Below are 22,165 nucleotides of genomic sequence, written 5' to 3' on the forward strand. Positions count from 1 at the left end.
CAGCTTCCTGCTCTGTGGTTGATAGTCAGCTACTCATGCCAAATCTTGTGAGCTGACAGTTTTAAAAAAGCCTGAATTTTTTCAGGCATCAGGGATCATTACATACAATGGAGTCTCATTTTGCCTTCAAGTTTCAGGTCTGTGCTGTTAGCCAGGTTGGACTGCAGGCCATGCATATTGTGAGTTGTACCACCTGATGTAACATAGGATGTAACCATTCTGGCAGCAGCAGGTTTAATACCTGGTTGTGCTTACGAAATGAGTGAGATGTTAACAAGGTATATCACAAGTCACCTAGGAAACTGCAACTTCTGCTCAGGGAGTGAGCTAACATTTGGTTTTAGTGAGTAATTCACTCTCAAGATACAGGATTTAACTGCTCCTTTGACTGGAATTGTCTTATAACTCTTGCATCTTGCCAGTGCTTCATTCTTTTCCTTTATCAGCTTCTTTGTGAAAGCAGTTCTATACAGGCTAAAAAAATGCAGCATATTTCTGATTTCTAAGGAAAAACACAGATTTTCTTCCCGTCTTGTCTTACCAGGAGCTTTCTATTAATGCTGTCTTCATTTTGTCACTTCACCCAGGCATTTAAATTTTTTTTCTCCTTCTTGTCCCCCACTAGGAGGCTATCATCCAAATAATGAAGATGCGGAAGAAAATTACTAATGCCCAGCTTCAGACTGAACTGGTAGAAATATTGAAAAACATGTTCTTGCCACAAAAGAAAATGATAAAAGAGCAAATCGAATGGCTTATAGAGCACAAATATATCAGAAGAGATGAGTCAGATATCAACACCTTTATATACATGGCATAATTTGAGGACTCTGCAGGATGCTGAGAACATAAATGGAAGGGTGCTTGGACAGACAGCTGCAACAGTTTGTGCTGCAGAAGGACTTGTTTTGACTTTCGTTACATATTAAAATCCCTGCCTTACCTTACAGAGGACTATATTTTGCCAATCTCATTCAGCTAGCATGATGGCATTCCCTTCATGTTGCACACTTTTAACAGCATGCTGTTTTGTGGGAAACTTGCATTCATGAAGAGCCCATTGTGAACTTTTTAAAGTAGATTTGATTTACACCCACCAGGAAGAATACAGGTTTGGGTTTTTAGATGACCAGTACTTGCACAAGGAAAAAATATTCAAATATTCATGCACTGAGGAACTGCTATTAGTTTTGTTTTGGGTTTGTTTTTTGTTTTGTTTGCTTTTGGTTTTTGGGTTGTTGGTTTTTTTTTAATGAAATTAGGACTAGAAGTAGCACTTTCACTTTGTGTTTTGGATCAACAGAGTAATGTACTGTCCATCTCTGATCCTTTTCATGTAATTACATTTGAGAGACACAAACACATGCGTCACAACTGATACATACTTGTTACAGTTAAGACCTGTTTGCTAGAGCAGTGCTTCAATCTAGTAACTGGATTTTTAATAATTGACACATTAAGTAACACAAAAGTAATTCCAAGTCATCAGTGATATTTTTCCCTAAGCAAGAGATCATTGTTTTTAAATTGTTTCCTGTAAACAAGTGGATATGCTGTTACCTTAATTTGGACGTGTGATTTGCTACAATCCTTTTTGACAAGGTAAAGGTTTCTTGAACGATACTTCACTCTAAAAGCAGTTTTCATGGGTGGATCTGCTATAGGAACAGAAATATTAAGTGTATTTCCTTGTACATTTAATATTTAAATTCCAAATATTTCAGTATGACTACATATATCAGGATGCATTAAAGAGTAATTTATGCACAACTCCTGCAGAAAGAGAATAACACTTGAAGATCCCTGTACTGTTTCCTCAGTGGTAACTTTTATATACATGCAAGGTTAATTCAATTGGACTAGTCAACATCTTTATATGAAAAACAAACCCTCTGCTTTTCCTTTTGTAACTGGTAGGGTAGGAAGTACTCTTCTAATGAAAATGATAAAATGCTAAGGAAAAATACCTTGTTCAGTGTATGTAGAGAGAGTGCCAAACACACATCAGGAATCTCAACTTCTTAATGTTACCTCTTCCATTCTCAATCATCTGAAGTAGTCATTTGGCACTGCCCTACTCTCTGCTGTTCTGAAATGTCCCAGCATGTACTGGAGCGATACCATGAGTCATAGGAGCAGAGTGCCTGTCTTAGGACAAAGGTAAGTTGCGCTTTATTCAGTTCTGTATGAATATTTCTTCTATAAATTGCAAGTGTGTGAAGTTATTTTTTAATTAACCAGTTGGAACTACAACATCTAAAGGCCTCATCTTCTTTGATGATGGAATGGGGAAGAGGATACACTTAACCTTAGTCAAAAAAGAAAGCCTTCCAGTAAGTAAGAGGAGGAGTTTTACTTTCACATGGTTACAGTAAAGTATGCAGGAGGAGTGGTTTAAAAGCAAACTCTAAAAGAATGGCTGTTTGCACCCTTAAGCAGGCTGTGTGCTCTGTTACTAATGTAAATGCCAGTGTGACTGCCTGAGAACAGTGTGTATTTGGACATCTGTTTGAGTAAGAAATTTTTGGTAGTGAGGGTTTCATGATCAAGAGAAGGAGAAATCAAGACCAGGCCAATTACAATTGATTGAAATCCTACAGCTTGTGTTACCTGCTTTTATTGATACTCAAAAGTAGATGCTGTTTAAAATATTGCATCTTTTATGTTGGCCCTGTGGTGTTGCAATTCAGAATCAAAAGGAAGTGGTGCTCTGTGTAGTTAACCAATGAAACTATTTGAACATTAGAAAACAAAATTCTAATAAAACACTTTGTGCTGCAAGACTTTCAGTCTTTGTAAATTTAAAGTAATAAATGCTTACTTGGGATAACTGGGGAGAACATGACAGTCTGAGCACACTCTTCAACATGAAAAATTCCAACCCTTAACCAGAGAAGAAAGGTGTGAAATGGTCACATGGAAAGAGCTGCCAAGGGGACAATGCTAATTTTGAAGCCCTTGGTTTAGATTTGAGAGAGAAGTTTAAGAGACTGCATCTCAGATACAACTCTTTAGGAAGCTGGAATGTATGCAGAAAGAAAAAGCTTGCTAAAAACTAAGGAGCTACACATTCCCTCAACTAATAAATACAATACAACCTGATTGTTACCTATACATTTCTCAAAGCCTGGGATGGAAATACAATTGGTAATGTGCCTATGACATGGTCGTTTTTTCTTTAAATATATACCAGAAATGGATGTCGGGTTTTTTATGAAATCTAAGACAGACACCAGCAAATTTGTTAAAGATGCAGAATCACGTTTAGCATCCTTCATCAGGTCACTTCACCAATATGCACTTAAAACTAGTATCACCTGGGGCACAGGGAGATACCTGGGGTAACCTGTTCTTTTGGGGAGGGTAGAGTTCAGATCTAAATGAAAACTATTCTTCACTTGCAATATGGCAACAACGCACTTTTAAGGCTGCAATTTTTAGCTATGAATATATAATGTCCAAAGACCTAGCTTAAGGAGGTGCTGCATCTGAAAAACACGTTGCCACACACACTGCCACGGTGAATAGCTAAGAAACGAAATCTGGTGTAGAAGGGGTGGGGGGGAAATCACTCTTAATGGGTTTAATTAAGAAATACTGTTAAATCTTTCTCTGTCCCAACAACTTGATGATAATCTGTTTCAATTCTGAAGTCTTCCATTTTCCTCTTTCCACAGTTGGTGTCCCTAGCTTCTACTTTTACTCATTTATTTTTTGTTATGACTGTAATGCAGTTACATTTCCAAATGACAATGTGACTTTCTCATTTTCTTCTTTTTAAAATTAATATAAATGTTCTGAATGTTCACATCTTACATTTATCTGCATTGGGATGCCATTGTCCTGTAAAGTGCAAATTTTAAAAATACAATTGGCAAAAAGATTTGATAGTTTTACAGAAAGATTTGCTATCTCAAACTGTTTTCTATTTTCATCTAAATGACTGGGATGCTATCTTTGTAATTCTTTAAGGTCATGTTTGTGAAATAAACAATACATGAAAGCTTTCCTGTCATATACACTATATGTAGTCTGGAGTGTTGAGCAAACTCGGGTTCCTGAGTTGTAATAACTATCTCCGTATGGTATTTACAATTTTGAATGTGTGCCACTACCAAGATAATAATGCTGTACAATTTTGAATGGTGGTAGTTTCTGTATGGCAGTCCAGCTGAACTATTTTGATGTACTGCTTAATTTTTGAATTTTATTTTTTAAGTTGTATAATTTATTTTCTTGCAAAATAAAAATGTAATTTAAAAGACTACTCATTTAGCAAGGTATTTTGGTGTCTCACCCTACGAAGTTTTTTAGTTGAATTCAGGTGCTGCTCCTAAAATTGCTACTTTATGAAATTCGCCTGACTTCAAGTCCCAACAAGTGGTATGATCAGAGTAATTAAAAAAACAAAAGTGGAGACTTCCAATTCTTTTCTTGTTAAAAATTTTATACGTATGTAAGATTATATGTAGAGTTATTTAGTCTTCCGAATTGTATTTAAAGATGAGCTGTAGTCTTTCAGTCAGTGTATCAAAGCCTGCCATGCCAAAAGTGGCTGGGATTTGCCTAACTTCGTTTATGGCATTTTTAAAAAAAATATGTCTCTGTGCAACTTACAGGGATGAACTTGGATTGCTGAATATTTTGGTTGATTTGTCTCTGAAGTTATTTACAAGGTGTGTCACTGTATGTTAATGGTGTTGCCACCAGACCTTCAGGCAGCTGATCCTGCAGTAAACCGTGATGTGGGAGCAGTCACTTGCCTGAAGGAGTGCTTTTAATGTAATGGCTTTTCTTCTCTGATTGTCCTTGCCTTTTAATGTGAATCTCTTTTTACATTTCAACTCCTTTCTTTAAGTGCACCAGCTAACCACCTTTGTGCTTTCTGGTACATGCAGAGTTTAGAACTATGTGTGTGGAATAAACAGCTAATTTTGAGTGACTGCTCAGCACTGTGCATGGCAGTTGGCCAACTGGCAGTTCTTGCAGGAAGAGTTTTGATGGCAGGTTGCTATTATTTCCAAACTTCGTTCCCTCTGTTAGGGCAATATATAGTCCTTCCCAATGATTTTTCAGGAGAAGTTGTTCTCTAGAAGCCAGTTATTGCAGGAGTTCCTTGGCTGAACCAACTCCTACCCCTGTAAATTGATCACGATTTAGGGTAGAATCGTTGACGTAAATACAAAAAGCTTAACCTGGTTCATTCTTCTAATAAAGTGGGAATGTGGCTTTATTTTCTTCTTTGCTTTACCTGTCAATATACAATCATAGAATTGTTTAGGCTGGAAAAGACCCTTGAGTCCAACCGTTAACCCAGCACTGGCAAGTGCACCACTAAACCATATCCCTGAGTGCCACATCCACTGTGTCCAGGGATGGTGACTCAGTTCCCTGTTTTACTGCTTGACAACCCCTTCCATGAAAAAGTTTTCTTAATATCCAATCTAAACCTTCCCTGGCACAACTTGAGGCCATTTTTTTGTTACTTCTTAGAAGAGACCAACCCCACCACCCTTGGCTACAACCTCCTTTCAGGCAGTTGCAGAGAGTGATGAGATCCCCCCTAAACTTTCTTTTCTCCAAGCTAAACCTCAGCTCCCCCAGCTGCTCCTCACAGGACTTGTGCTCTTGATCCACTCCCTGGGTATCTCAACATCTCTAGGTGACATGGTGCCTGGCATTTGAACCTCACTTATTCTAGTGATGGAGATCCACTATGGAAATTCAGTTGGATATCAGTCAGGAAATTGAGATGCTTCAGCTCCTGCATACAACCTTAAACACCTGTAAAGAAAGAACAGCTGGAGTCACGGACGGCAGCTGCTGCTTCCCTCTGCAGATCCGGGGCATGGCCAAAGCAAATGGCCATTGAGCCATTGAGCCACTTTTTAATGGTCTGTGATTGGACACCAAAAGTGAGTGAAATTAGTACAGTATAGTCAGTCTTGGTGAGACGAGATGATGAAAAAATTAAAGAATGTTAGCAGGTTATATCCCTTAAAAAGAGCTTTATACTGCAGGAGTAAAGGCAAGTTAAATCAGAGCTTTCTGGGTTTTGTTCTACCTGTTTTCAGCATTACTCATTTCTGAAAAATATCTTCATCCAACCTGGATGTTTTTGCTATATGGTACATATATATTTTCAGAGTAAAACCTTCAGTTCTTCCTGAGACAATATTTATCAGTTCCTATGTTATCTCTGGTTAGAACTTGAAAACTCTCTCTCTAAATGAAAGGTCTAGACCAGACCACCTTAGAACATCAGCTACTGAGAGTCAAGGAAGCAAAGGAGTACAAATGCTTCCCTTTGCCAGTGCCTGTCCCAATCAGCCTCCTGCTGCATGTCTGGAGAATCTTTGGATATATATGGAAAGCAAGAAGTATTTTACTTTTAAGAGCAAAGACAAAGTGAAACCCTCTTTCACAGGGAAATGAATGAGATGTAGAACAGAAAATCAATTGAAGTGGTTTTAACAAATGTTAGTTCGACAATGTGAAGATCAAGTATAAAAAGAAAAAAAAGTCAAGGCAGCAAATAGATGTTAACAGGTTGTTGAAATACTCTTGCTTTCTAGATGCTGTATCCAAAGCCTGGTTCTTGGCATTTTTTCTAGTTTGGGGTACAAGAGGAAGGAAAGGTGCAAGTAAATGCTCGTTATGTGACCGATAGACATCAGCTCTGGGGAATGCTTCATTCAGTTGTGGGTTACTGTAACAGTGTACTAACTCCTTCAGGGACTAAAAAAGTGGTTGAGGAGAAGAGACTGGTCAGAAACTAATGCAGAATTGCTTGTCCTAGACTGTGTGCTACAGCACTATTTAGAGAAAGTCACTTCGTGTTTTGAAACTGTTTCTTTGAGATACAAAGCTGGAGACCAGGAAAGAACCATGCTTTTTCTGGCCTAGCTCTGTGCATGTGGTGAAGAGGGGCATTGTCAGGCTCTCAAACAGCTGTGTAGAGATTTTGTGCTGGCCTTTGTCTACAAATCCAGGTTGAGAGACGAGAGTGTGAGGGGAGAAAGCCCAGTGCAGAAAAGACCGTGGGACTGGGATGGGCAGCCTGAGACTCAGCTGGGGTTCAGCTGGCATCAGTCGTTCCGTGAAGGCAGCTGCCGCGACCGTTCTCGGCCAGGTTTGAATTCTGAGCTAACGATGTTAGGGGTTTGTGCCATGACCAGGCAGGAAAGGGTTTAGGGGGAGTTAAGTCGCTGACTCTTCTGAAAACAGCTCTCAGCTGCAGCACAAGGGCGCGCCAGACACAAAGCGTCCCGGCTCAGCAACACTCGGCGCTTTCATCCCCACGACCTTGTCGTGCGCCGCATGTTTCCGACACGGGATTAAATGTCGGCGGCTCAGGTCAGTTTAACCTGCAGCGTGGGGCGGGCGAGGGCCGGGCCGAGGAGGGGCGGAGCGCAGCCTCGGTGGCGGAGAGGACACACCCCCGGGGGCTGGTTCTTTTTCCGCAAGGATTTTCCGCGCCGTCTCCATGCGGTTCGCTACCAGTGATTTTCCTTCTCGGCGCGGCATCCCAGGTTGTCCACCCGCCGCAGCCCCTGCCCCGCCTGGCCCACGAGCAGCAGCACCGCCGGCGAGAGGAACGCACCCGGCGCTGCGGAACCGCAGAATCCGTTCGGATGGAAAAGACCTCCGGGATCATCGAGTCCAACCCGTGACCCAGCACCACCGTGTCAACCAGAGCGTGGCACTCAGTGCCACGCCCACTCTTTCCTTAAGCACCTCCAGGGACGGTGACTCCGCCGCCTCCCTGGGCAGCCCATTGCGATGTCCAATCACCCTTTCCGTGGAGGAATTCCGCCCGACGTCCAGGATAACGGGACTCCCGGGCTGCGGAGATCCCGCGCACGCGGCTGCAGAGGCCCCTCAGCCGCTGCACGCACCGGCCCCTCTGACGCCGCCACCCGCCTTCCGGGCCAGCCAATGGCAGGGGCGGGTGTGGCACCGCCCCGCGCCGCGGAGCCAATGAGAGCGGACAGGGGGCGGGGCGCCGCCGGCTATAGGCGGGGGCGGCGGCGGCGGTGAAGGTGACGGGGGCGCCGGCGGGAACATGGCGGCGGCAGCGGGGGCGATGCTGTGCGGGCGGCGGCCGGCAGCGGGGCTGCTGCGGGTGAGGCGACCCCGGGCCCAGCTCTACCTTCTCCTTCCCTACACGGCCTTGGCCCCGCCGCCAGGCCCGGAAAGGCTCGGCCAAGGTCACACCGCCCCTGCGGCGGGGCTGCTGCGCCCCCTCCCCTCACCCTTGCGGGAACCCCCGGCCCGGGAGGCAGCCGAGCCGAGGGAGCGGGTCCCGGGCCGGGTGGGGGTGAAGGGCGGCCTCTCCCGCCCCCGCAGCCCCGGGCCCCGCATTAAGCCCATTGGGACCTTTATCCGCGATCCTGAGCGCGTCTTTTTCCACTGACAGTGCCGCGGCTGCCGAGCCCTGTCCGGTCCCGCTGCAGCCGTGGGGATGTGCAGCCACAGGGGTGTCCCGGCCGGGCCGCGCCTGCACTCGGGTTGGATTCCTCTAATTAAGCAGTGTAAAGATATAAATTTACACCTGTGGGTGTTGTTTCTCAGCTGGGCGGTGGGATGCTGCTGGCCCCAAAGCCCGTGTGCCTGGCAGCGCTGCTGGCGCTGTTGGGTGCAGGTGCTGGCACCCGGCACGGCGGCAGGGAGCTGTGCTGGGGAGGAAAGGAGGGCTAGGGATCGCATCCCAGTTGCCATATGCAGAGCTGGAGGTTGCATTTTACCAGCTGTGCAAGTGGGTCCTTCCTTCCTTCCTTCCTTCCTTCCGACAGAGCATGAATACTCCTAGCAGACGCCAGTTGCACTTGGTAAACAATTATGTGGTTAGTCCAGTTTAAATTTGAGGCCTTGTGCGGTAGGAGTATTTATGGTAGTATAGGTATTTATTTTGCTGGGCTTGGTTAGGCTTTGTTTTTTTTTTGACACTAACCCTTGGAAGCATTGCTGTTTAAGCCCTGTAAGGGACATAATTCTTTTTCAGGGAGGAGTTTGATTTAAAACTTCCTGCTGGCTATTATAACTTGAGCTGGGGAGAAAACCAGACAAAAATCCCCAAACAAAAGTCAAATAACTAATTCAGAACAGTAAAAAAAAAAAAAAAATCTGCCTTTTGTTAGTTGAAGGTTGGCAAATAAAGAGGGGAAACAGACTAAATTTTCGTGTTGAGTCACAACCAGAAGGCATTGTCTAGTTTATAAAAATGTTGGTGTCCTTAAGCAGTTGTTTTTAATTAGTGTTTATTTAGCTGTAATTCAGTAATTACAGATAGAAGGCCAGAAGCTTCCAGTGTGCTGAAATGTTGTCTCAGGAAATGGCTAAAGAAAGTGGTTTAAGCCACTAATGAGAAGATCATTCTGTTAGTATGAAACAATATCTACAGATACAAAATTATATATTTGCACTGCTCAATTAGATGAAGCTTCTGGCTGGTGAATTAGACTGCTCAGATAACCCCTTTTTCTTGGTTTTGTTTTAGTATCATATCTTGGTGTGATGTTCTGAATATGTTATCTTCATTTTTGTCCATAAAACACCGAGGGAGTGGAAGCTGTAGATGCAAACTGTCACTGTTTAGAAGCAGTGGAGTTAATGGTAGGAATGAATGAACAAAGTCCAGGGAAGCAGACAGAGGGACTCGTAAACTTTTTCAAGATAACACCACTCACCCCTGGCTTAGATATATGCTATAGGTGTACATAACAGACTTGGAGAACAGGAATTCGGCATTGTTTTTGAAGGAGTTTTGTTTATTTTTCAGAAAACATTTTATAACAGATGTTATGGTGAGACTGTACTAGACTACACTTCTTTTCAAAGGCATGTTATGATTTTTTCATATTTTCCAGTGTTTCTTAGCTATTCATTTTTGAAATAATGACTTCTATGAAAATGGGTACCTTACAGAGTGAAACATTATGGCGTTGGCTTTCTTGATGTGAGATTCTGAGGACTTTCTTGTTTTCAGGCTCTGAAGTATACAAGCCGTGGCTATGCATCCCAGCGTACTTTAAATGTAAGTATAAAGAACTGTCTGACTAATAAACTGCTATTTTAGATTGGTTTGTTAATCACTGACATTTTTAAGAAAAGCATCACAGAAAACCTGGCTTAAAGACAATGTCACTTGTGCCCAAGCCACATTTTACTGCAAAATCTAAAATAAGTCAGATTACCATTTTTATTTTGGTTGGCTAAGTGTGGGACAAAATTAGAAGTGTGTCAGCTGACGTAAGCTTCATGTAACTGTCAGCCCGGAATGGGAAAATACAGCTGGTATCAGCTGACCCCTTTGAAAGTATTTGTGTTATCCTGCAACTTGCTGTTACAACATGAAAGATGAGGACAAGTTTGTTACTGCCACTGGAGTCAGTCCTGATGAAGGGGTTACAGTAATAGACAGCCCTTCATAGTTTTAAACAAGTATCATTTGTCTTTGTTTATTTTTTTTTCTAGCGTTGTCTTTCTTTGCCTGTCTGTCTAAATAGAAAAACCTTCGTGACCAGGCCCTGTAAATCTTTGTGGTTAACTTTCACTGAAACCAATACAGCTGGAAGCATTCATTGCTGCTTCTTGACAGCTGTCAGGGGCAGCCAGAGGTCTGACATGTGCATCTTTTTGGTGCCAGATTCTCATGCTGTTCTCACAGGGTTATCAGGTGCACACATGGATGCAGCACTAAAGCTAAGAGGTAAAATAAGAGTAAATTGTCTTTACGACTAGCATAGGGCTGGATGTCATAAACTGCTGTTTACATGTTCTGCCTGGGCTTTTGAATATATCTAGGGGTGGAGACTTCACAACCTCTCTGGGTAATCTGTGCCAGAGTTCAGCCATTCCCAGTGGAGAAGCGTTTCCTGGTGTTCAGTGGGAACTCCTTTGTGTGAATTGGTGTCCACTGTGCACCACTGAAAAGAATTTGGCTCTACCTTCTTTGCACCCTTCCTTGCAGTATTAATATTCATGGTGAGGTGCTGCTGTTGAAGTTCTCTGTGGCACTACAGCCCTCTGGTGTATCAGCCACTCCTCCCAGTTTGGTGCCACCAGCAAACATGCTGAGGGTGCACTGCACCATCATCCAGTTCATTAGAGAAGATCTTACACAGGACTGGACCCAGTAGTGATCACTGGTAACTGGCCTGCCACCAGGCTTTGTACCTCTATCACCACCCCCAGCCTGGCCATTCAGCCCTTTTCTATCTGGTGAAAGCCTCACTGTAGTCCAGGTAGACAATGTCTGCTCTCCCCTCCTCTACCAAAGCAGTCACCTCAGTGTAGAAGGCTGGCAGTGAGGTGAGCATGGCTTCCCCTTGGTGAATCCATGCTGATGACTCCTGATGATTTTCTTGTTAGTGTAAATGTTTTTTTAGGATTAGTTGTTTCATCACCTTTCCAGGGGTTAAAGTGGGTCTCACTGACCTGTAGTTCCCTGGGTTCTCTTTCTTACCCTTCTTGAGGATTTGAGTAATGCTTGGCTTTTCCCCAGTCCTTGGGCACTACACATAATTGCTGTGACCATTCCAACATTATTGAAAGTGACCTTAAAAAGTCACCTGCCAGCTCCCACAGAACTCATGGGGGCATTTGGTCAGGACCCATGGATTTATGTATATCCAGTTTGCTCTGACTTTTTCCTCTTCCACCAAGGGTGCTTCTTCCTTGCTCCACCCTTCCCCCAGTCTCTGGGGCCTGGGATTCCTGAAGGCTGCTCTTAGTACTGAAGACTGAGGTAAAGAAGGCATTCAGTAGGCATTCAGCCTTGTCCTTTGACACCATGTCCCCTGCCCAAGTCAGCAGGAGGCCCATATTTTCCTTGCTTCATGGAAGCCCTTCCTTCCTTTGCTGTTGACGTTCCTTGCCAGATTCAATTCTTGGCTTTCGTGACTTCATCCTTGCTTGCTCAGACTGTGTGCCAGATTCTCAACCCCTATTTCCATCTCTTGTATGGTTCATTTTTGTGTGTGAGTTTTTGTATCTATCCTGGCATTTTTACCCAGCTTATTGCCTGTTGGAATGGATTGCTCTGGAGCTTGGAGGGGATCGTCTTTGAACATCAGCCAGCTTTCTTTGATCCCCCTTTGCTCCAGGATGTTCAAGATTCTTGCAAACATCCATCAATGCCAAGGCTGAGCTCAATGCACTCCACTTGTTCTGTCCCATAAGGTGCAAGGCCTCTCCTCTCCCCCCTTGCTTTGTCTTCTTGACCTGTCCTTCCTGGAGAGCCCTTATCCCTGCACGGCAGCGCTCCAGCCGTGTGAGCCATCTCACCACAGCTCTGTGATCCTAAGGTTGTAGTGCTGCAGCTGCACACCAGTCTCTTCATGTTTACTCTCCATGCTGCACGCGTTAATACAGATTTTAGTGCTCCAAAACACTTGGAGGGTGAAAGAGAAGCTGTGACATCAATGAAATGATAACAAGTAGATACATTTTAAAAATACTGCTATATGTGTGCAATTGTGAGAGAGATTGTGACTTTTACTCTGTTCTTCTGCACTTAGGAAGTGGTGATAGCAAGTGCTGTAAGGACACCTATCGGATCTTTCCAAGGGTCTCTTTCATCACTGCCAGCCACTAAACTTGGTTCCATTGCAATTAAGGGAGCAATTGACAGAGCAGGTATGCATACGCTTTTTTTTCCCGTGACAAAGAAAACCTTGGGTGACTCAATGTCTTTTCAATGGCCTGGTAGTGGAAAAAACCTGCAATGTTCTGGATTTTTTGCTCCTGTGGCATTTTTAAATCTATCCACAAAAGCCATTTAAGTAAAGTTGACTGTCAGGCTTTGGTTCAATCTGAATTAAGTACTGCTTCTAGGAGCAGAATCTAGCCTAGGGGTATCTGTGCTAGTCCAAATGTGATTGACCATGGTATTTGGTTTGTTAGGAGGGGTTTTTATGACATGTGTAAGCTGATGCAAAGGCTACTTGCTGCTGAGACCAGTGGCCTTTCCTTTCCCTGCCCGTTTTTTATGTGGGTGCACATACTTGAAGGACAGCCTTAGGATTCAATCTAGCAAAAAAGTTGTTTTTTAGGGGAGGAGAGGGTTAATACTACAAGAACTTGGACACCAGGGCTGTTGCAAGAGATGCAACAAGAGAGCAGACCTCTTCTTTGTGGTGGTGGCTTGCTGTGGCCTTGGCTTGCCCTTGCTAAACAAACAAAACTATCTTTAGACATAATTCTAGCACAAAAAAAAGTTTTGTCCGTTTAATTATCCATGAAAATTGAGCTTCTCAGGTGATCAGTGAGACTTGGAAATGTGGACTTCAGTGAAATAACTGCAGCTTGTTCTGCAGGATGACAGGGCAATTATCTTCTGGGGGGATCACCAGTTCACCATACTGCATGAATATGAGGGTAGAGATCTGGAATGCACCCACAGGGGCCTGGGTTCTGTTAGCACACGGATTGGATGTGGCAAGTTTCATTAGTCTTTGATGGAAAACTTCAATGGGAACCTTTGTTCCCAAAACGATCCTGAATCAAAACAATTTTGTTTTGTAGGAATCCCTGCGGAAGAAGTGAAAGAGGCGTACATGGGCAATGTCCTGCAGGCTGGACAAGGACAAGCTCCAGCCAGACAAGCAGTTTTGGGTGCAGGTATTCCTTCTCTTTACACTGGGGTTGAGGGTTTTCTGTCTTTATGTAGCTGGAATCTATTGGCTGTGAGTTAAAGCAGAGTGGTGGGCAGCCCTTTGTCAGGACAGTCCGTGGATGCTTTTTGCCCTGTGAGGGGTGAAGGGTGCACATTGCACTTGTGCAAGTGGGATGTTATTGCCTGCAGTGGTTGCAGTACTGGAGACCAGGCTGGCAGTTCCACAGTACTTTACATTAATGATGGATGTGGCTCTGAATCTTTCACAAAACAGACTTTTTTTTTCTTCGGTGTATCGCTAATCTTAATTCTTACTGGATAAAGAGTCAGTGATTTTCTTTCAGCTCATGAGTATGGACAGCTCATCTTCCTGTGGAGTCTGGAGCTGACACTGGAAGGATTCACTGTATAATGTTAGCTGTAACATGAAAATTATTGGGGTGCAGAAATTATTTTCTTCTCCCTTCTTCTGTGGGGGTGGGATTCCACACCTTAGCACGTTCGTAGGCAAGCCCGTAGGTCAGGGAGGAACTATGTACTTTCTTGGATCTGTTGCACATTTTTGAAGAAGGAATTACTTCCATATTAGGCAAAGTGATAAATATGGCTCTTTTCATTCACAGAATTATATAGTGTCTTGAGTTGGAAGGGACCTTAAAGGTCTTCTTCCAACTCCCCTGCTGTGGGCAAGGACACCTTCCATTTGACCAGGGTGCCCAGAGTCCTGCCCAACCTTGCCCGGGGTCTGTCTTGTTGCCAGTTGCTAAATTCTGCAGCTTATTTATGCTTTTTTAGCCTTGGATGCTGCTTAGAGACAGGGATCAGGGTTTTGGGAACAGGACCAGTTCTGGAGTCCTTTCCTTGATCTTCCATTTCCTTGCCTTTCCCCTTATCACAAGTCAGTTGTTGGAAGGGGAGAAACAACAGGGGTTTCCAAGAAGGATGGTAACTACGGGTAAGTGTAGATAAATTGCCCTGGCAGGCTTAACAGTGCAAGCTGGACATCCTGGGCTTAGATAAAATTGGTGCCATATGAAATATTCACCATTGCTGAGACACCAATAAAATGCTGGAGTCTACCCTTCAAATGACAGCTGTACAAACTTCTTTGCCTCAGGTCTGCCGATCGCCACTCCTACCACAACTGTCAATAAAGTCTGTGCTTCAGGAATGAAATCAATCATGATGGCAGCACAAAGCCTGATGTGTGGGAGTCAGGTATGTGGATTTTGTGCTGTTCTATGCAAAAAAACCACACAGGTAGTGTGATCCTGTTCTACCAATAGCTGTGCTCTTTGATTAGGGATTGTGTTTTGGCTTGGGATAATAAAGCTAATTAGCTAGGGCTTGTTTTGGGTTTTTTTTTTTTGTTTATGCAACCCTAATTTTATAGTTGTTTAAGTATGCTTGAGTTCAATACAGAAAAGAAAGTAAATACTATAGTTGGAAAATTCAGATGTGTTTTTAGAGCTGAAGAAACAAGGTGGATTGTTTGGGAGGTATTTATCTCATCTCTCCACCCCCACCCCACCTACCAGTCCAGCCCCCAAAATATAATTAAGGGAATTTTCAAGCTTTCAGTTTTGAGACGGTGAAGAATTTTTATGCACTTAGTTTTTGGTGAGTTGACTTTCAGACAGTGTTAACATTTAAATGAATTAAATACACATGTTCGAGCAATGTTGCTTCCAAGTACACTAAAGATCTTTCAGGCTTATTTATTGTTTTAGAAGAAGTAGAATTTATTGTTGGTGAATAAGCTTTTTCATTACAGAGCTTGATGAAGGAGAATTGCTCATCTCTGTCAACTTTCTTACAAGATTTTCTATAGAATGGGAAAAAAATTCTGACACTTGATGGGAGAATACATTATTTTCAGTAAGCCATTAAATGCTGTGCAGCAAAGAATGTGGGAGAAGTGTGAATGTGAAGAAAGACATTTCAGTTTTGTTTTTAATTCCACACCCAAAGCATTTTGGCAGCATCTTTGGTTCTCTGAAGTGAAAATATAATCAGTTCAATTATATATATTTTTGGCTTTAAAAGTAAGTGGCCCATAAGTGAAGAATACTTTTGTCTGTGTGTTTAAAACAAAAGTGAAGTGTTTAAATTTTGATGTCCCTTCTGTGGAAATCACAGTGTGACTGGAGTTAAGCAACTGCTTTATTGCTTTGGCCTTGCCCTGCAGAAAACAGCATTGTCTGGGGCCTGCTGAAGTTGATGGAAATCTTGTCACCAGACTTTGAACCAGGCTCAGCATGTCTTTGTAAACAGCTACATTTGGATTTAGTCATTTATATCCAATGACTTCATGAGAGTGGTTGTGCCTTTGGTTGGTTTGACAGATGTAGGCCATGAGCTCTGAATAGAACTGGAATTTTCAGCTGAATTAATCATACAAGCTGTGCTGCCAGTCTCAGCAACATCAGAGACTCAGCCAGTTATTAGTCTCTTAGAGCTATTAATTATGGGGGGGGGTTGGTATTGGTTTGTTTTTCCTGGCTGTGGGCTGTGAGGTATCTGTGGTATGACAGTCAGTGATGCTTCCCAGTGGCTTGAGTCAGTGTACACCATTATATAAACGATTGTATTGGCTCTCTCTCCAGGTCTTTGACTTAATGGAATTTGAATGCCAGAGACTCTTGTTCCTCTAGTCTGCTGCTGCTTCCATATCTCTGCTGGCTTTCCAATAGTTTTGTCTCCAGCTTTCTTTTTTTAATTTATTACTTCACGTCATGTTTCTGCCAGGGTGGATTACCTATCTTCAGTTGTTCCTGTTTGCTTTTTAAATGCTTAAAGGGTATTCTTTTTATCTTCTTCTCTAAGACTTCTCAGAAATATGAAGTGCCCATGCTTAAGCTTTTACTAATACTGTTCCTACAAGAAGTCATGGAGAACACACTGCATGATTATTAATTTTATCTTGTTTCCTTTGGGCAGGATGTCATGGTTGCTGGTGGAATGGAGAGCATGTCCAATGTTCCCTACACGATGAGCAGAGGGGCAACACCTTATGGAGGAGTAAAGCTGGAAGACCTGATAGTAAAAGATGGGCTGACAGATGCTTACAACCATATCCACATGGTAGGTGTTCCTGCAGACTGCTCATGTATCAACCATAGGTAGACCTGACGCAGATCTGAAAACTGCTTATAGTTATGAAACTGTTTCCTCTAGCAAGCCTGGAAATGAGGAGGAAAAAGTCATCCATATCCAGTAGCAATGGAGGGACTGAACAGAAGACTGAAATAGCTCAGCAGTTTGTGTGTTAGTAATTACCAGTCTCTGCAGTCTGAATAGCCTAAGGCAAGGATTAAGAGAAAGATTAATTCTGCTGCTGATGGGTTGCTGTTGCTCCATCTGAGGGAGGGAGCAATCAAGTTGCTTGGTGTCTTTGAGGATATCTGCTCTGAATGATCCAACAGGCTCCTGTTTTTCCCTCCCCCACAGTACATATCTCATATCTCCTGTGGGAAGGTTTGAGTCAGCTGGTGTGCTTACTCACCAGCAGGGTAACAAATTGGAAAAACAAGGGCAAACTTAGGATGGGTTTGGAAAACAACTGATGCAAAGACAGTCAAGAACAATCACCAGGGAAGAAAAGTTTAAAAGAGAATGGCTTCTTTCAGCTTATGAATATTTCTGACCTTTAGCCAGTGGTAATTCACAGCTGTAGGGCATTATTGATAGATCAGTTGATGTTCTTGCTGGGATACAGGAAAACATGTCATGAAGAATATTTACTTTGATCCATACATTTGGGACAGACATCACTTGTGTATGATTTACTATTTTTGCTCTCTAGTGCTTGGGCTATGTGGGAATGTTGAATTTCATTCCCATGTTTCAGCTAAAATGGATTTTGATTTTATAGGAATCTAAAGGATGGCTCTGATAGTTCCCTCATGTGAGGAAAAGTTCTAGCAGTTGGTTATAAGACACCAAGTTTTAATAGATTGGGACGGTATGTTGGAACCTTTTGTCTGTCTTGTAGCAGATGAAGATTGTTTAGAAAGCCTTGACAGTCTGTGTGAGAGCATACAAGAAAGTCCATAGGATGCCTTTGGGAAATTATTCTTGTCTGTGTTTTGGCAATAGCTTAAGTTGCTGTTGCTTTGAGGTTTGAAGACTTTCATTTCATTCATTACATAGAAGTGAACTTGCTTATTTGAAGAACTGGAGAGACACAATACTAAAGGGTTTTGTGTTGATTCATTGAGTTTTCTAATGAAATGAGAGGTGGAACAAAACCTCTTCAAGGGCAAATCTTTCCAGTTTACCACTAAATGATTTTTTAAAAAAAAATTGTCACTGGATATTTAGACAGTGATGGTAATGAATTGTGAGTATATAGTTACAATCATGATTTGCCTATATATAAAATGATTTGGTTGTTTCATTCTACTTATTTCATTCCAGTTATTAGAAAGAAGGGATACATATTTTTATTTTTAGTTTTTAGAGATTCTGAAGGCCCTGTGTGTTAACCTGTTCTTGTAATCTTTGGAATAGGCAAGGTAATAATGGAGTGAAAACAGTAGGAAAATGATGTGAACATGTGGTTCTGTGGCTGAATAATGATTTTCAGTCCCTGAAGATGTCAGCCCTAAGCACTTTAAACTTCTTTTGCATGCAGTTTAACTGAAAAAAAAAGCCTTATAAGGAAAGTTCCTTTATAATCTGGATCCAGAAAACATTTGCTAAATCTGATAATTATACTTCAAAACCACAGGTTACTATTTGTTCATGACTGTGTAAATCAGAAATGGACACCAAATATTAGTCACATTCAGTTCTGGAAATCTGCTGGTTGAGGTTTTTTCAGTTGTAGTTGTGCTTTGTATCTTCAGGAATACCAAACCTAACAGGCCTGTTTTCCTGCAAGGGCAACTGTGCTGAGAACACTGCCAAGAAGTTCACTATTTCCAGAGAGGAGCAAGACACTTACGCCATAGGCTCTTACACCAAGAGCAAAACAGCCTGGGACTCAGGAGTACTGAAAAATGAAATAGTTCCTGTCACTATTTCAAAAAAAGGTATTGTGGAAATGTGTGATGAGATGAATTTTGTTTCTTATGGAAATCTGTAATGTTGTCTCTGCTCAGTGCAAATTGTATTGTTTAAACATGTGAATCTCAGGAGCTATTATTTTGATCACTTAAGAATTTTATTTTCTGTTAGGCAGACTTTCTGGTGAACAGCAGTGAGTGACCTGTCAGCTGGTTTTTGTTTTTCAGTTTATCTTTAATGTTGCACACTGTATCTTTTTTTTTTTTTGGGTCTAAGTGAAAGTTAGCTATTGAATTTAGTCATGGCTTAAGGACATCTATTTGTATCTATTTGTTTTAATTTACATTAAAGATAGGCTCTTTGTCCTTTTTGTTCAGCCACTGGTAAGTATAAATGGATTTGCTGTAAATAAATTTGATTAAGGAATACCTTTCTTTTTCAGTTTATGTAAGCACATTTCTTGATGTGCATTTTACGTGCATTTGCACTTTTTTACTGAAATAAGTTATATAAATAAGGCAGTATTTAGTCAACTGTTCTACAAAATACTAAACCAAATCTGAATTTCAGGGAAGCCAGATACAGAAGTGAAAGAAGATGAAGAATACAAACGTGTTGATTTCAGTAAAGTTCCAAAGCTGAAAGCTGTTTTCCAAAAAGAAAATGGTAAATATCGTTAACAGAACTGCTTAATTTTCTGCCAAGCGCAGGCACGGATGCTTTGTCAGGGTGGAGAGTACTGTTCACAAGAGCATGAATGCCCAACAACAGCCCTTTTATTTTTAAATGTCTGCTGAGATAAAGAAACATGTTGCACAGCAGCATGAACTGACTTGGATTAAAAGATGGTCCAAGAACCTTAAACCAGTGAACATCTCTGGGACATTTACCTTAAAAAGAGTGACAGGTGGGTTTCAGTTTCACTGGTGGCTTTGGTCTCTGCCACGTGTGAACTCCTGTTGCTGTGCAGCTGGAGGGGCTTTACAGAGCTGCCATTGCTTCCTGAATCTGTAATTGATAAACCTTCCTGGCTAACTCAAAACTGCCCCTCATTCACAACCCTTCTTGAGCTGGAATTCAGTGACAATGCCAGCACTGCAGCTGCCATGGAAGGCATGATCTAAACTGGCACTGTTATAAGGATACAAGTACTGGCTGCATTTGTTTCGTTGAACAGATATCAAAAAACAACTCCTTTTTAGTTAACTCAGCACAACAGGTTTCACCAAATGATTGAGACTTTGTGTTCAATGAACTCAAGGAAAACAGTCTTTAACAGGATATACATGAGCTGTTTTGCATAACACTTTCACCTCTGTCTAAGGCATGTTTTACCTTTTCTAGGGACAGTTACAGCTGCTAATGCCAGTACTCTGAATGATGGAGCAGCTGCTTTGGTGCTGATGACTACAGAGGCAGCCAAGAGACTGAAAGTCAAACCTTTGGCACGGGTAGTAGGTATGATCTTCCTTACCTCTAGGAAAGTCCTGGAACATACTCCTGTAGTGTGCTCTCACACTTGGAGTCCTGTTTGGCTGGTTACCTGACATTATGGCTGCACCTTCCCAATACAATCCTTGAAATTTCAAGTGTTACACCAGCAGACTTTTGACCATAAACAGAATTTTCTATATATAATAATAAAAATCAGAAAATACTATTGTGTGGCTTACTTAGGGCACTACATTTTAGATGCAGCTGTGTCATAGACCGTGTTACTCAGAATTTCTCTTATCTTGGCGGTGTTTGCTGCTTGCAAAGAGAAAATAATATGTGGTAAAAACACGAGGTTTTTAAATACCTTTTCTGATTTTTTTTTTCTTTTTTCAGCTTTTGCAGATGCTGCTGTTGATCCTATTGACTTTCCAATTGCACCTGCATATGCTGTTCCTAAGGTAAGAATAAAACTGAGTGGGTTTTGGAAAAAAAACAAGCTTCCACTGTTGGTTCATCCCCTCTCTTCTTGAATTAGGATTGAAATTACAATGATGTCATAAATACAAAGAACAGATGTTTTACAGAGGACCAAGGCTACACTGCAGATCTTCAGAATGAACAAATTTCTCACACCTATTTTGAAAGAGAGTATTGTTCTATACTGCTTTTATCAACTTTGGACATATTTACACCTTTCAAGTTTTGCAGCTTTTATGGCCAAAAGACAAAATAAGTATGGTTATACATGGGTAGATTTGTTCTAAAAGGAAATGAAGTGTATGGTGTGAGGCAGTACTTGTAATTTTAAATGGACTTGCTGTAGCAGCAGTCTTAGTGTTGTGTGATGGAAATGCACCCTTGGCATGGGCTGCTCTCCATTCCTTCTTTGGTGAAAACTCAAGTTTGTGGTTCAGTCCCTCAGTTTTTGCTTTTTCCCATCTGACAAAGAAGTTCCTAAATGTGAATTTGTGAATCAGAGTATGGGGAGCCTGAGTCACTGACTTGAAAATAGACCTATTATTTCTTTAATTAGTTTCCTAATTTTTACACAGCAGTAATTATTTTGTATTATTTCTAGATTCTAAGTGAGACAGGCCTGAAAAAAGAAGATATTGCAATGTGGGAAATTAACGAAGCATTCAGTGTTGTGGTGCTGGCCAATATTAAAATGCTGGGCATTGATCCACAAAAAGTAAATATTAATGGAGGAGCTGTCTCTCTTGGACATCCAATAGGGTAAGCAAAATGAGCTCTGGGTTTTCTCTGCACAGAGGCATTGTTTTCTAGGTAAACAAGTTTTAAGCAAATAAGAGTATGTTTGTTTGATTTTAATCCTTATTATTGATTTGGTTGTGGGAGATCTGTTCCCTTCTTTGAAAGAGCTTTGCTGCATGTAGAGGTACTCTGTAATATACAGGCTGACATAGAGGTGATTTCTTTTTCCCAAAGAAATTTTAGCTAAACATACACAAACAAAAATGCCATGTTTAAGAACCTTTATGTTTATTCCTCTCTAGCTCTGGTACTTAATCTGTACTGCACAGAACTGCAGATTGAAAGGACAGCTGAAAGGATTCTTTCTGGTTTTTTGTTGGTACTATATTCTGCCAATGTCCCTGTGTAGGTCGAATTAAGAATTTCCTTTAAACTAAGCTATGTTCTTTTGTTTTTCTGATATCTAGGATGTCTGGAGCAAGAATTGTTGTTCACATGGCGCACGCTTTGAAACCAGGACAATATGGTCTTGCAGGAATCTGCAATGGAGGAGGAGGTGCTTCTGCAATACTGATACAGAAGCTGTAGCCCAAGCAGCATCAGAAACACAGCCTTAAAAGCTGTCTGATCAAAATTGCGTGGTAGCTGTTACACCTTATTTATCAATCAGTGGATGAATTCTGTAACTGCTATTCTAAAATCTCCTAAAGCATCAATGATTACTGATCCAGACAACTGGCCTTTTATTGCTTTATCAGTTCAAGTTTTTATACAGTACAAATAAGCAATGTCAAATCTTAATTTTGGCTTGACATCTGACAATAAAGAATGTTAACTATGGCTCCCTCTGTCACTGACTTATCATTTCTTAAAGGCCCTTGAAAA

General features: G+C 41.8%; 2 protein-coding genes across 2 annotated transcripts in view; both read left to right on the forward strand.

The window, feature by feature from the left end:
- The window catches only part of CUL5 (cullin 5), a 32,539-nt gene extending 28,272 nt beyond the window's left edge, over positions 1-4,267 (forward strand). The window contains exon 19 of the mRNA XM_038155805.1: positions 626-4,267. Within this exon, the coding sequence (XP_038011733.1) occupies positions 626-820 (195 nt within the window). The 3' untranslated portion in view covers positions 821-4,267. The remainder of the gene's footprint in view (positions 1-625) is intronic.
- Positions 4,268-8,034: 3,767 nt separating this feature from the next.
- On the forward strand, positions 8,035-22,120 carry ACAT1 (acetyl-CoA acetyltransferase 1). The gene is made up of 12 exons (XM_038155874.1): positions 8,035-8,125; positions 9,989-10,036; positions 12,522-12,639; positions 13,528-13,623; positions 14,736-14,836; positions 16,559-16,702; positions 18,504-18,654; positions 19,199-19,294; positions 19,973-20,086; positions 20,459-20,523; positions 21,144-21,301; positions 21,748-22,120. Exons 1-12 carry the CDS (start codon positions 8,066-8,068, stop codon positions 21,866-21,868), a joined length of 1,272 nt encoding a protein of 423 aa, XP_038011802.1. The 5' UTR covers positions 8,035-8,065; the 3' UTR covers positions 21,869-22,120.
- The last annotated feature ends 45 nt before the right edge of the window (positions 22,121-22,165 follow it).

Source organism: Motacilla alba, chromosome 1 (assembly GCF_015832195.1).
Source record: "Motacilla alba alba isolate MOTALB_02 chromosome 1, Motacilla_alba_V1.0_pri, whole genome shotgun sequence".
Taxonomy (NCBI): domain Eukaryota; kingdom Metazoa; phylum Chordata; class Aves; order Passeriformes; family Motacillidae; genus Motacilla; species Motacilla alba.

Coding starts and splice junctions, on each gene's coding strand:
- ACAT1 (XM_038155874.1), top strand. CDS start 8,066: ATGGCGGCGGCAGCGGGGGCGATGCTGTGCGGGCGGCGGCCGGCAGCG. Junction 19,295..19,972: donor TGTTTTCCAAAAAGAAAATG/GTAAATATCGTT, acceptor TACCTTTTCTAG/GGACAGTTACAGCTGCTAAT. Junction 20,087..20,458: donor ACCTTTGGCACGGGTAGTAG/GTATGATCTTCC, acceptor TTCTTTTTTCAG/CTTTTGCAGATGCTGCTGTT.